The sequence below is a fragment of the Zootoca vivipara genome, chromosome 5, assembly GCF_965207765.1.
Source record: "Zootoca vivipara chromosome 5, rZooViv2.hap1.1, whole genome shotgun sequence".
NCBI classification, from domain to species: Eukaryota; Metazoa; Chordata; class Lepidosauria; order Squamata; family Lacertidae; genus Zootoca; species Zootoca vivipara.
In genome coordinates this window covers 7186045-7199883 of record NC_142588.1, presented here as the reverse complement: position 1 = coordinate 7199883, position 13839 = coordinate 7186045, and the positions used below count along the sequence as shown (strand labels likewise).

At 43.1% G+C, this 13839-nt stretch overlaps 1 protein-coding gene across 1 annotated transcript in view; it reads right to left on the bottom strand.

The window, feature by feature from the left end:
* ANO2 (anoctamin 2) overlaps positions 1–13839 on the bottom strand; it is a 145614-nt gene that overhangs the window by 32071 nt on the left and 99704 nt on the right. Inside the window, exons 14-15 of the mRNA XM_060275139.2 lie at positions 3981–4055; positions 2214–2415 (exon numbers count right to left, since the gene is read on the bottom strand). Coding sequence (XP_060131122.2) covers positions 2214–2415; positions 3981–4055 — 277 coding nt within the window. The remainder of the gene's footprint in view (positions 1–2213; positions 2416–3980; positions 4056–13839) is intronic.

Sequence of the window (13839 nt, the reverse complement as noted above, 5' to 3'; positions counted from 1 at the left end):
ATTTACATCTGAAAGAAGGACCATGTCAAGACCTGCTTGGGAGTACAGGGTTCTTAGCTTCCATGCTGGCCTCAGAAAGAGGGAAGGAAATTAAACAACACACCACCTTTCTGACTTGGGGTTCATCCTCACCTTTCAGGTACTGAGTCAAGCATGGGTAGCCCACACCCACCTTTTTGTTTCTGCCCTAATGATGTTTACTTCATATTTCCTCTCCAGATGATAATAGCAATAATAATTATAATAATTTTATTATTTATATGCCACCCATCTGATTGGGTTGCCCCAGCCACTCTGGGCAGCTTCCAGCAAGATATAAAAACACAAAAGAATCAAACATTAAAAAAAGCTTCCCTATATAGGGCTGCCTTCAGATGTCTTCTAAAAGTCAGATAGTTGCTTCTTTCCTTGACGTCTGATGGGAGGGTGTTCCACAGGGCGGGTGCCACTACTGAGAAGGCCCCCCCTGCCTGGTTCCCTGTAACCTTACTTCTCTTAGTGAGGGAACCCCCAGAAGGCCCTTGGAGCTGGACCTCAGTGTCCGGTCTCATGACTTGATTATTGCAATACACTCTACACAGAGCTGCTCTTAAGGCCGTTGTGGAAGGTGCAGAATGCTGCAGTCTGGCTGTTGATTGGAGCTTCTTATTGACAGCATGTGACCCCACCGCTGGATAATTTACACTAGCTACCAATATGCCAGAGGCCAGATTTCAGGTGTGACTTTTACACTTGGGACGAGCCTTTCTTCATACATTCCTGTGCATTCTTTGATATCTGCTGGAGAAGCAGTGATTGCTCTTCCTTATGGCATCCACAAGATAAGATATGATATCTTTATTGTCATTGTCCCCTTGCGGGAACAACGAAATTACTCGGTTGCTACATCCACTCAGATAAAGCATTCCGCATAATCCAAAATTACAAAAACCTAAGGAATTGGGCCTTTAGCCTAGAAGCACCTACAATGAGGAATTCATTGCCTTTGTATATTAGGCAGACATCCTGTGTCTAGTTTTAGATGGCAGCCCCAAAACAATTTTATTTACACAAGCTTACCCTGTCTTTCAACTCTGTGTCATGTTTTTTTTCTGATATTTGCCTGTTGTGTTTTGATTTTATGCACACTGTTTTGATACCCTCCTTGCTTGATTTAGCAATATAAAAAAATTACATGGAAGTAAATATGTGGCTGACTGCCATCTTCCATGAGGCCAGAGAAGATGTCTCAGTTGCCTTGCAGTGGTGCTGGGGTTGCCTCCCAGCCTTGGGCTTGCTTTTGCACAACTTCCGAGATTCAGACTCAGCCAGCAGTGGAAGAATGAAAGAGTGTAAAGAGTCAGGGAGCGGGCAGAGTAGCCATTAGCAGTTAGCCATGAGATGGATAGGAAACTGTGTCAAAAAGCCTTATCACTTGTCTATTGGCAGTCTCCCTTCTGTGGATCTTCTGAACGGAAGTGGAACAAATCACAAAAGTGTGATACATTAAGTGTGTGAACCTGCCCTTGGCAGAAAGGTGCTTGCAACTGTTTATACCAGAAGTCTTTTCTGAATTCTAGTCAATAAGGGTGCTTCTAGGTGGGTGGCATCTAATAACTGTTCTTTTGTAGTTAACTGGAAGCAAAATTGTAACTGACTTGCTACATTATCCAGGATGTTGCGCTCAGCTATTATCCTTCTATGCCATAGCCCCTTCTTCTTCTTTAGTCAGTAACAGGGCTGGCTCTAGGTAGACCCCCGGTGGCGCAGGGCACCACAGCGCCGGCCTGCCAGGAGGGCGCCGCGAGCTGCGCCTGCCCGCTGGCCGGCCGGTCCGCTGGTTCGATGCGCAGCTGCGCCCGCCCGCCCACCGTGCTGGGAAACGGGGTGGGGGGGTGCTGGAGGGATCCGCCACTCCACGGCGCCAGGGGCGCTTAAGACGGCCCTGGTCAGTAACTGAATAATTGAACCACTAACCTTCTGGTTGAAAGCCAGACGGACTGACCCATTGTGCCACATTACTGATACTATTCTTGAGGAATCGCTGATGAGCGTCCGGGGAATTTCAATGTTTTGTCAAAATACAGTATAAAAACTCCAGCTCTAAATGATTGAAGGAGGTTTGAATATTATAGAATGAAGGAAGAGTCCTACTTTGTGGGACAAAAACAGTTACTGTATGTCATTGGCAAGAAGCAGAACATATGCACTTATGAAGGGTGGAAAAGCATTACCCATTTCTGTCAACCATTTGGCAACCATTCCATAAATCTCGTCTAGGATAAGTATCACAACAAGGTTAATGATGACAGCCGTTGCTGTCACCGTCACTCGGACGTTAGACTTGGTTGACTCCTTGGGACTCATTGATAGTGCTGCCGCTGTAGTTATCCGGTACACAATCACACCAAAGACCAATGAAAACGTCAGTGAAATCTGAAAAGAGACACACAGGTATTAACAGAAATGCATATATTCAGACATTTGTGCATATACAATCAATCTCCTTGCTGCAGTTAATGAGCTTGAGTGGCGTTAGAGAGCCCAAAGGCCCATGTATCAAGCAGCTTCCTCTGTGAAAGGAAATGCTCTGCACATGGCTGGCCAATGGGTTTCCTCCATTGACCTTTTCGATTAAATTGGCAGCAGTATTAGTGCAGGGCTGTCCCTGCTTATGCCACCACAGCATCATCCAGTTTGCTGATCTCAATTCTGAACTGCCTGGGCATAGGAGCACCACTAGTTCTAGGATATTCAGTACTGGCTAGAATTACGAGCCTCAATTTTGCCTGTCGAGGACTCTTTTGGTGACCCGACCCACATGGTAGGGTCTTCTGGTGAGTCTGCATCTCCATGATTGACAGTCTATGCCTTTGCTCAGAGAACTATTATCCTCCTTGTTGGATCTGTAAAGGATGGCTGCTACGGTATCAGTATCTTTGTTGTTTAGTCGTTTAGTCGTGTCTGACTCTTCGTGACCCCATGGACCAGAGCACACCAGGCACTCCTGTCTTCCACTGCCTCCCACAGTTTGGTCAAACTCATGTTCGTAGCTTCGAGAACACTGTCCAACCATCTCGTCCTCTGTCATCCCCTTCTCCTTGTGCCCTCCATCTTTCCCAACATCAGGGTCTTTTCCATGGTGTCTTCTCTTCTCATGAGGTGGCCAAAGTATTGGAGCCTCAGCTTCAGGATCTGTCCTTCCAGTGAGCACTTAGGGCTGATTTCCTTCAGAATGGATAGGTTTGATCTTCTTGCAGTCCATGGGACTCTCAAGAGTCTCCTCCAGCACCCTAATTCAAAAGCATCAATTCTTCAGCGACCAGCCTTCTTTATGGTCCAGCTCTCACTTCCATACATCACTACTGGGAAAACCATGGCTTTAACTATACGGACCTTTGTCAGCAAGGTGATGTCTCTGCATTTTAAGATGCTGTCTAGGTTTGTCATTAGCATCTTTAAGGATATGTAAATCTTCCCAACACATTCCACAATCAGAAGCTGACTCTTACTTCAACACTGACAAGGGAACACCATCCTGTACTGCACTGGAAGGCAACAGACAACATCCACTGCCTGAGATGTTCTGGGAGGGGCAGCCATGATCTGGCAATTTAGCTGGTAAGTGAACCAATCCTTCACCAGGTTCAGGTAGGTAGCCGTGTTGGTCTGATGCAGTAGAAATATATATATCCAGTAGCACCTTAGAGACCAACTAAGGTTGTTCTTGGTATGAGCTTTCATGTGCATGCCCACTTCTTCAGATACCTGCAATCCTGCACCAAGCACTGAATCTGGACTTTGTGGTGCAATTGACGTTTTAAACTTTTGAAATTCTTAGTCCACCACCAATTCAGTCTAAAAGAAGGATACGCTGATGGAAAACAGCAAATGTAATGCATATGTTAGAGGATATTGGTTCAGTCTGAAGATCCATGCAGTCAGGGCAAATTTAATCTAGGCCACTGTTGAAGAAGCAAGAAAATAAAATGCAAAATTACCATAAATAAGATAGATGCAAAGTTCACTAGATAGCCAGGGGTACGGTCTTTCCAGGTCAGTTTTTCCTTTTCTTCCTAGTACAAACCATAATAGGGAAAATATCAGTTACGATACTAAGTAAATAAATAAGGTGAAAAGTCAAGTGCAATTTGGAATCAGTGTGATGAAATACAGTGCAATCATAAACAGTTTATTCAGAAGTCCCATTGGGTGTTATTCAACTATGATTCAACTACCTTAATCAAGTTTCTTAATTTCAATGGGTCTACTCTGAGTAAAACCTAGTTCACTATCACTGATGGATTCCAGTAGATCTTAGTCCCTAATAAGTGTGCAAATGATTTCTGCTTTAGTTGTTACTATGCCCCCATTCCTTGCTTTCGATTATAATTTATCTGTTAATCTGGGGTTTTCTTAGTTTCTTGTTTTCCCACTCTTAAATTCAGTCCTTCACATCTCCACACCATTTTTGTGATTTTTTAAAATGCGCATGAACATTTATCAGTGTTTTAGTGTGCCATTGCAATATTTGGAGAAGTGCACAGTTCTGAGCTCTCATTCCCATATTGTTTTGGGAAGTGCAAATTGGGTAAATTCATACATTAAAATGCAAACTGAACCAAATTTCCCGCTCATCCCAAATTTTACCCAATATATGAAGACACATTATTCTCATACGATCTATAACTGAAAAAGCAGACTGAATTTTTACTGTAGACATTTCTTCCCTAGGGTTCCCCACCCCCTCAATTTTCTAAATTAGAAATTAAGAACTACTATTTGTCTTATTTCATTATTTTCTCTGGCTTACTCATTCTGTCAGTAAGCAAGTCTATCACGGTCTACTTTCTACACATTATATCACTAACATACCTTTCATGTCATGTAGCAGCATAAGTAAATAAAGTTGTCCTTGTGACCAGCAAAATATGTCCCTCCAACCCCCACACCACACAAAGAAAGACACAGCAAGATCCATGTACATATTCACATCTGCTTATATTATTTTCCTAAACATGGCTATGCCATGGCTTCTGAAACCTGGGGTGTGTGAACATCAGAAGAGTAGCTATTGCACCTAAATCAGGGGTGGCCAACTCCCAAGAGACTGCAATCTACGGACACAGTTCTTTTTTTAAAAAATATATATTTTTATTAATTTTCCAATTAAAACCAATTATATCACATTCATTATTTCAAATTATACACATATATATCAATCAAACCGAATGTTATGCCAAATCATCTAGAAAATTTTTTTGGGTTCCCATGCTTCAAGAAATTGGGGATTCCTCGCAACCGTCCACTGCCGTCTTTTTTCTAAAGTTCAAATCGTCTCTCCGAGTTCATAATAATCCAGATCTTTCCCTTACAGTCACATAGATGTTTTCCTCTTTCAACCGATTATTTCCCAGCTGCTGAGATAAATGTCAAACAAAGTTTCACAAATGTTCTTTCACCTGTGTGAGTTAATCAGTCGAGCCTCCCCATAAATCTTCTTGGTCTGGAGCGTCCCTATTGCGTCGACTCTCAACACGAAGCAGCGCCATCTTAAAAAAACTCAAATCACTTTCGTTTTCTCTCATAGATTAACGATCTTTATAAAATTTACAGCTTTTTCCAGGCAGAAGAACCAGACCTCACACCATGCATAGACTCTTGGTAAATTAATGGATCTCCTTGCCCTATAGCTGAACTTAGCTTCAGGTCGCTGCTCCAATTCAAAGTGCGTCACAACTCATAAATCCTCCGAACGCGTCCAGGCACTCCTCCCATCCAACTAGAGGGGGGCTTTTCTCGTCAGCAACTCCTCATCTTCAAAAAATATACTCAATAACAACAGTTTATAAAGTTCAACTCACACAGTCTTTTGCTTCTCTTTCGCTCCAAACAAGCCAGGACATCACGTCTGGGAAGGTACGAAGTAACTCATATGAAAAAAAATAAAAAAGAAAGACTCGCTTCCCTTATCGCTCCGTCCCCATCAATCCTTCTTCCAGATGAAATACAGCCCTTTAACTCCTCACCCTCAGCAGCATAGATTTATCGGCAGTAAACAGCGCTTCTGCCCCTCCTTCTGAAGTATGTCCATAGATTTAAGCCTAATTATCTTCTTTAATCATGGAAATCCCCGCCATGCAGATTAGCGTCCGGGAGTCCTGGCCCTCGTAAGTGCTTCAGCCCAAGCTCCCCCCACTCCATAAACAGTCGGAGTGGGTCTGGGGGCATCGCGGGCCAGCGGCCCCTCTCCGTAACCCCCGGAGAGGGTAGGGGGTTGCCATTTACTCCCCTAGCAACCGCCAAATTCCTTACGAAGGTCAGAGGGATGGAAAACAGGTCCGCCATTCCTGCAGGCGGAAACCGGAACCCAATCTACGGACACAGTTCAAAACTGGCAGTGATCTACTCCCTTTTTGGGGGTTCAGGTCAAATTTGTTGAGCTTTTTTAGGGAGGAGGAGGAAAGCCCTCTTTTTTGGGGTGCAGGGCAAAAATGTTGAACTTTTTTTTAGGGGACCCAAACTTGTTGAGCTTCATTGGGGGGGGAGCCAGTGATCTACCAGTGATCTCAGGAAGATGTCCAGTGATCTACCGGTAGATCACGATCTACCTGTTGGACATGACTGATATAAGTAATGTGGTTAGCTGAATCGAACACCATATCCACCAAATGGGTGCACCTATTTCTTAAGAATACATCTGGTTTAGCAAATACCAATCTCTCCCCTCCCCCCCAAAAAAAACCATCAGCGGAAGCGGCCAAAGAATGCCTACAGGTATGCATTTTTGTAATGCAACTATGGCCAGAAGACAAACTGAGGGGACCTGTGTTATCACCCTCTGGAAATCTTGTATGTGTCATGATGAATCAGGACTGCTTGCATATAAGAAAACTGGATGAGGACAAAAGTCAGCTGCTATGATTATTCCTCTCCCTACCTCCCCTCCACCTTATTTTGAGAGTGTGTGTGTGGATGCAAGGCCTATGCGCATATGAATGTATGAATAGTTGTTGTTGTTTAGTCATTTAGTTGTGTCCGACTCTTCGTGACCCCATGGACTAGAGCACGCCAGGCACTCCTGTCTTGCACTGCCTCCCGCAGTTTGGTCAAACTCATGTTTGTAGCTTCGAGAACACTGTCCAACCATCTCGTCCTCTGTCGTCCCCTTCTCCTTGTGCCCTCCATCTTTCCCAACATCAGGGTCTTTTCCAGGGAGTCGTCTCTTCTCATGAGGTGGCCAAAGTATTGGAGCCTCAACTTCAGGATCTGTCCTTCCAGTGAGCACTCAGGGCTGATTTCCTTAAGAATGGATAGGTTTGATCTTCTTGCAGTCCATGGGACTCTCAAGAGTCTCCTCCAGCACCATAATAGTATGAATAGTACAGAAAGTCAAAGAAGCACTGAATGCGTAAAGACGCCTTGTAAAAGGTTAGGCCACTGATTCAGCTGGGCCAATGATGCTTATACCATCTGGCAGCAGCTCAGGAAAAGGCCCTTCCTAGCTCTGGTGACTTAAGTTTCCTTCTTTGTGATTTGGGCCGTTCATTTTAACACAAGCTTTGCAGATATAACACAGCCTTCTATATAGAAACCTTAAGCTACAATCCTAAATATCCAGACTTATCCAGGAAAAAGTTCCACCGTGAGTCCAATATGTGACTGAACTGCTGACTTTTTTTTTATAAACACCATTTATGAAAATAGTTTTTAAATCCCAAGAAAACAGATGTCTTAAAGAGAATATACAAGGGATTGACTCAGGAACTTTATGTGCCCTGCCACTTCCCATATTGCTAGAATAATCAAGGCAGAATGGCTGCTATTGAGCATTGCTCTGGCTACTGGAACTCCAGAGGTTTTATATGAGAAATCATGTGCCATTGTAACAACATTTAATTTTCTTTTTGAATGATTGTTTAACAAAGTCATTTTAACTTATCTACTTCTTATATTTAAGCAAGCAAGCCAACCAAACACAATTACTTAAAGCTGACTGAAACTAGAAGGATATATTTCAAATTAATTAAACGGTTCAACCAAGCAAAGCTAAGTAAGCTAGGTTGGTACATTGCAAAGCCCATAAAAAATAGATTAACTTTTGAACTTCATTTGAAAAGTTCAATTTTGTTTGTGTGGGGTTTTTCTGTGTCACAGAATCAATAAAATATCACCCTCCCTCCATATTTTACTTATTAAAGGAGCATTTTTACTAGGTTAATTACTGGGACAATAAACAGATACCAAAGAGACAGAGCACTTTTTAAGACTATAATTTCATTTTAATTACTCCAGATCAATAGTTGTATTTGAACTGGATAGCCATTAAAATTACTAACATACAGCTTTAAGATTAATGTCATATGCCTACATCTGCTCTTCCACAAACTGTCAAATAAAATCACAATTATTCTGCTGCCTTCACGATGCTTTTCCTGCTAATTTTTTTTTTTTAAAAAAACCACACGCCTTGCTAAACAGGTTCCACCTGTCCAAGCTTTTACATCTCTTGACAGAAAGTATTTTATCACAAATCTATTGCAAAAATTACCCATTCAGCCAACATTATTTGCTGTAATAAAATCAACTTTGGCCCAATGAAAATAAGCCAGTTGGCAAATTTACTTTGCAATTTGTATTGCTCAAATTTCAATGTTATGCTGAAGTCTCTTAGCAGCACTTAACTGTCCTTTCGCCTGCCTAGGTTACAGATATTTCCCTCAGTAGTATTGGAGGAACCTAACAGGGGAAAAGTGTTGAAACGGTACCTTGAGAATAATTCACTGCCTTGCCAAATCCTTCCTTCCCCATCCAACACACAATACTCTTACATGAGATACTTTTCCTGCTCTATCGACACATAATGACACTCACTGATTTTACCCAGTAAACCACTGAGCTGGTTGCAACTGGCCAGATGTTGGACTTAGCTACATTAGTAAAGAAAAACCATTTTGTATGCATTATAAAACACCGCACCACCATATGGCGTGGTGGAGTCCCATTTTTCGTCAGCTTTATGAAGTTTACCACGCTTTTAACTGAAATGCTTCTTTGATGTGTCTAGATCCAGCCGTTATATAGGATATGATACCACAGTCCTGAGAAACTCAAGGGGATAATTCCCACAGGGAGGGACAACATTTCTCCCAATATCACCTTCCAAAACCTTCTCCTGGAACCACTGCAAGTAACATTGATGGGACTCTGGCTGACAGACTCAACCCCGAGAATGTGGCTCAGCCACAAAAAAAAGTTATTGACAGTGATTAAAAGTGACAAGCGAGAGGAGGATGCCCAGCCCTTCCCACATTCACTGCCTTCTCCTTCTCTCCAGAGGCCTCGTGTCCTGGGCTGCCCCTCATATACAACACAATATACTTTATCCGACCGATAGAAAGAAAAACATTTCCATGTAACTCCTCTGAGAGTATTTTTCTTTCTACAGGATCTACAACATGATATAATTGTCAGTTTAGATGACATGCTAGCACTCCTTATATTAACTCCTATACCACTTGCAACTATTAACGTCCCTTAAAAACAGATGAACTATAAAATATTATTAAAAAGGAGTGACAGCAAGGATCAAGGGCAAATGATACAGTTGGCTCAGATTCTAATCAAGGAGGCCTGATGAGAATAAGACTTCAAATGCTATCTGGGCACCCCCTTTGGGAGCATCGAGGTTTTGTTCCTCTTTAACGCAACGTAAGAATTGGGGCCCTACTAGCATTTACACAAAATTTCACCAAAATACAAATTTTCACGGTGAATGTAGAGAATTCTGTTTGGGGGCAGGAGGAATCTAAGGCATTTGAGATACCAGCAACATATATCAGAAGGGAGGGGCAGTTTGCACACCCTGAATGGTGATTCATGGAGGACCTGAATGGAGACCATTAGGCAAGCTGTTTTGTGTGTGCTACCCTCTGCCTCTCATCATCACCAAAAGCATAACTGTCAAGTTCTCCCTTTTTAAAGGGGAAATTCCCATATGCTGAATAGGCTTCCTCGTGAGAAAAGGGAAAACTTGACATCTATGACCAGGAGTGCAAGAAGATCAAACCTATCCATTCTGAAGGAAATCAGCCCTGAGTGCTCACTGGAAGGACAGATCGTGAAGCTGAGGCTCCAATACTTTGGCCACCTCATGAGAAGAGAAGAATCCTTGGAAAAGACCTTTCCATGGGGTCACGAAGAGTCGGACATGACTAAACGACTAAACAACAACATGACCAGGAGGCCTGGGGGATGAGGTCCAAGGTTACTGAAGAAGTTCCATTAAGTGTGCAATGGCTGCAAAACCTGGGACCAAAGCTGCCAATTATTTCCCCCTAAACTGAATTTTGAGGGAATAAGAAATAATTTAAATTTTAAAAAAATATCCAGGGAAGACCTGCAGGTCTCTCCTTTAGGACAGACACACTCACCCCAAGTCTGATCCTATGACTGATGTGATCTCAGACACAGAGTGTTACCCATAATTACCATCCCCTTATCTATATTAATTTTGCTAAAAACAACAACACAAGTTTGCACAGTACAAATCACTTACATTGGTACATACAATCCAACAGAACTCAATGGCACTAATGGAACAACCTCTTAAACTTTAAAGCATCAATGTGGCTGCAAAATGGAATCATCCTAATAACGTTTCATTTGTGCCCGAGCAAGGATGACCAAATCAGCAACAGACTAGGCATCTGGAAACTTTTAACAAAACGTGCATCATTATTAGGAAAAGATTTGTTTTCCTTCTGCTGGGCATCATTCCTTAATGTTTTGTTCACCATAAATGAGCTTGATCAGATAGGAGAAAACTAAACAAAGAACAAGTTACTTGTCTGTGCAAGGAAACAAGTTTGTTTTACATTTTTAAAAGGTGGAATTCAGAATGGCATTAACTTCAGGGTATGACAGTAGCGACAAAACCAACTGAATTTGGCAATCTGCTTTACTAAGGGCAGGAAAATCTGTTTCTGATGAATGAAGTTCAAGCCAGGCAGCCCCTACTTGACCCCATGGCTTTTCTGCTTTCCCAATAACTACCTAATACTAGAGTCTCAATGTTTGATGTAGAAAACTTCATGGCAACACATTACATGCGCACGCGCGCGCACACACACAGAGTTTTCAAGATGTGCAAATGTACTCAATGAGCAAGGTCACACTGCCATGAAGTGATATTAAATGACAAGCACATTTCTAAAGCCCAAACCTATGTATGTTGTGCCTCACATGCTCAGTTTGGAAATGGCATCACCCTGGGACCCTGGGACCTGCAATGTATGGCAGAGGACTCTGATGAGGATGAAGCTCAGGCGTCTTCTTCAGTGGGGAGAACCATCCATATGCCATTTGGGACTCTCCCAACCAGATGACACAGCCTTACCGAAGAACATGACACTCCTCATCTACCAGGCTTGCGGAAGTCAAAGACTGCAAAATGAGGGTCAGGTAACATCCCCAGCAGCTCCTCTAGGCAGGCAGAACTGACCACATTACATAGAGCTTCAGCTCCTTGCTGGGGCAACAGCTTCAGCCAGCTAAACAAGGGTATTGCTTTTCTCTGCCCTCTGTGCAAGACAACCCCTGACTGCACCTTGTCTGCTATGGTTTGATTTTGCAAATGTTGACTAGACTTGATTTGCTTAACCTGCCGCTGATCTGACTTCACCGGATGCTACCTGCTTCAGGTGTGGGCCTCAGGCACTCGTAGAAGAGGACGGGGTAAGGTAGACCAACAGTCGGGCAGGTTAGCACATTTCAGAATGGCTTGCCACCAGCTAGGTGAAATATTGCCTTATGCACACACTTTTGGGGAAATTTTAGAACTCAATCTGCATTGCTAATGGAGAAGATCTCTAACTAATCGTCTTCTCTATCATCAGTTCTCCTATTTGCAAACTCAGGTGTTGAGTGCTGACAGAATCGGAGCCAAATGCATTCCACAGCTCAGTCTGACTTGGGAGCCCTTCCTCCAATTAGTGGTTGATGTTTGTAATTACGCTGGGGTGAGAGAGGAGCACTATATGCATGTTGCTATTACAGTATCATAAGGAGATGCCAGGCAGGTCCCACACATAGCAACTCGTATTGGGGCAACAGAAACGGGTTTCTTGCTGTCCTCAGCAGCTCAGCTGACACTCGCCAGACCCAATTTTTAAATTGCTAACAATGAGGGTAGCTGGATTTTCACATCCTTGCCTCTCACTCTCAGCTCCCATCTCCAATGTGAGAAAGACAATGACACTGGCCTACCTTACAACTCTGGTGTAAAGATGACCAAGGTCAGGTAGTTCAGAAAGCAGGGGACAAAATGGCCCTCTCCCAGTGGGAAGGAAGCAAATTTCAGTCTAGTAGTTCATAAATGAAACAGATTCTAAAACTTGCTCCGTGTTTTATATTATCTTGTTTTCATGTGAATTTTGACAATACCACCAGCAAATGGAGAGAGTATAAGGCAAGGCAGGGGACGTGGGAAAACATCCAAGACATGGGGAGTGGGGCAGTACGAGAAAAACTGGTATGAATATGAGCTATGCATGTATGTCGTGCTTCCTTGAGAGGTTTCGCCCCAAAGCAGGCTGGCATGCTGGAACACATGTAAGTAGGGTTGCCAACTCTTTTAAAAAGTGCTATTTGAACAGGGCTTGTGGTGGAACATTTGAAAAAAAAAAGCTGAAGGGGGAGTGGAATAGACCTGAAATGATTTTCTGGCAACTGTCAAGAAAGAAAGCAAAAGGACAGTTTGGGTTTTTTTTCTGTTTAGGTGACAGTCCTGCCTGTGGCCAATTAAGCCAATTGCAGCCCATTGGTTATGTATAGCAGGCGATCCAGAGCTTGATAAACCTCGGGTATCTGCTCTCTGCGAAAACCAAAGCAATAAAAAAATAAATAAAGGATAGGGGAAACACTTGATAAGCCACTCTCCATGGCTTCAATTCAGCTTGGTGACTCTGGATCACAAGTTATGCTGGCCGCCACAAAGACACTGCCCAGTTCGCTAAGACCAGGCATTCCCAAACTTCGGCCCTCCAGATGTTTTGGACTACAATTCCCATCTTCCCCGACCAGTGGTCCTGTTAGCTAGGGATCATGGGAGTTGTAGGCCAAAACATCTGGAGGGCCGCAGTTTGGGGATGCCTGGCTAAGACACTAGTCACAGGTGGGATCCAAATTCTAAGGCATGTTAGTTATTTCTTTTTCTAACTTGCTCAGTACTTAATGAGTGAATGCAGCATAAAATAGACTGCAGGACCAGCTTTTGTGCCATGTCAACGCACACCTTCTGTTGGGTAGAAAGCCAAACTTTCCTGAGCCTGCACAACTCAGGGCTTATCCACACTACTTCCTCTTGTCCTTCTGCTTCCCCCTTCCTCCTCCTCCCACCCAGGGAAAACCACTTTTTAGCACTCAATTGCAGCAAACAGCAATTCAGGTTTTCTGTGAATTGATGTTTGCTCCAATTTAGCATTGGAGAGTGCTAAGGAGCAGTGCAAAGGTGGAAAGCGCTCGGACTCGGACTCTCTAGTCACAGGACAAGTGGAAGTGTGGGCAAACCCTCAGTTTGGCCTGAATATCGAGCTCTGAGTTACTTGTGTTCATTTAAACAGCTCTCTTCCCTTTTCCAACATGGTAAAGAGTTAAGCATAAGAAATAGCCAAGAGGGACAATTAACTGCTGAAGATTTTAAACACACTGTAATACTTTATCTGTGACTTGCCCTTCAGGAAAGGTGCTATGATGTCATACCCTGTCTAGAGCAAAACCTCATCTGTGGCTGTAGTTTGATAACACTTTCATTAATGAAAAGGGTGCCCCCTGCTTAATGCTTGACACAGGAAAAAAGTG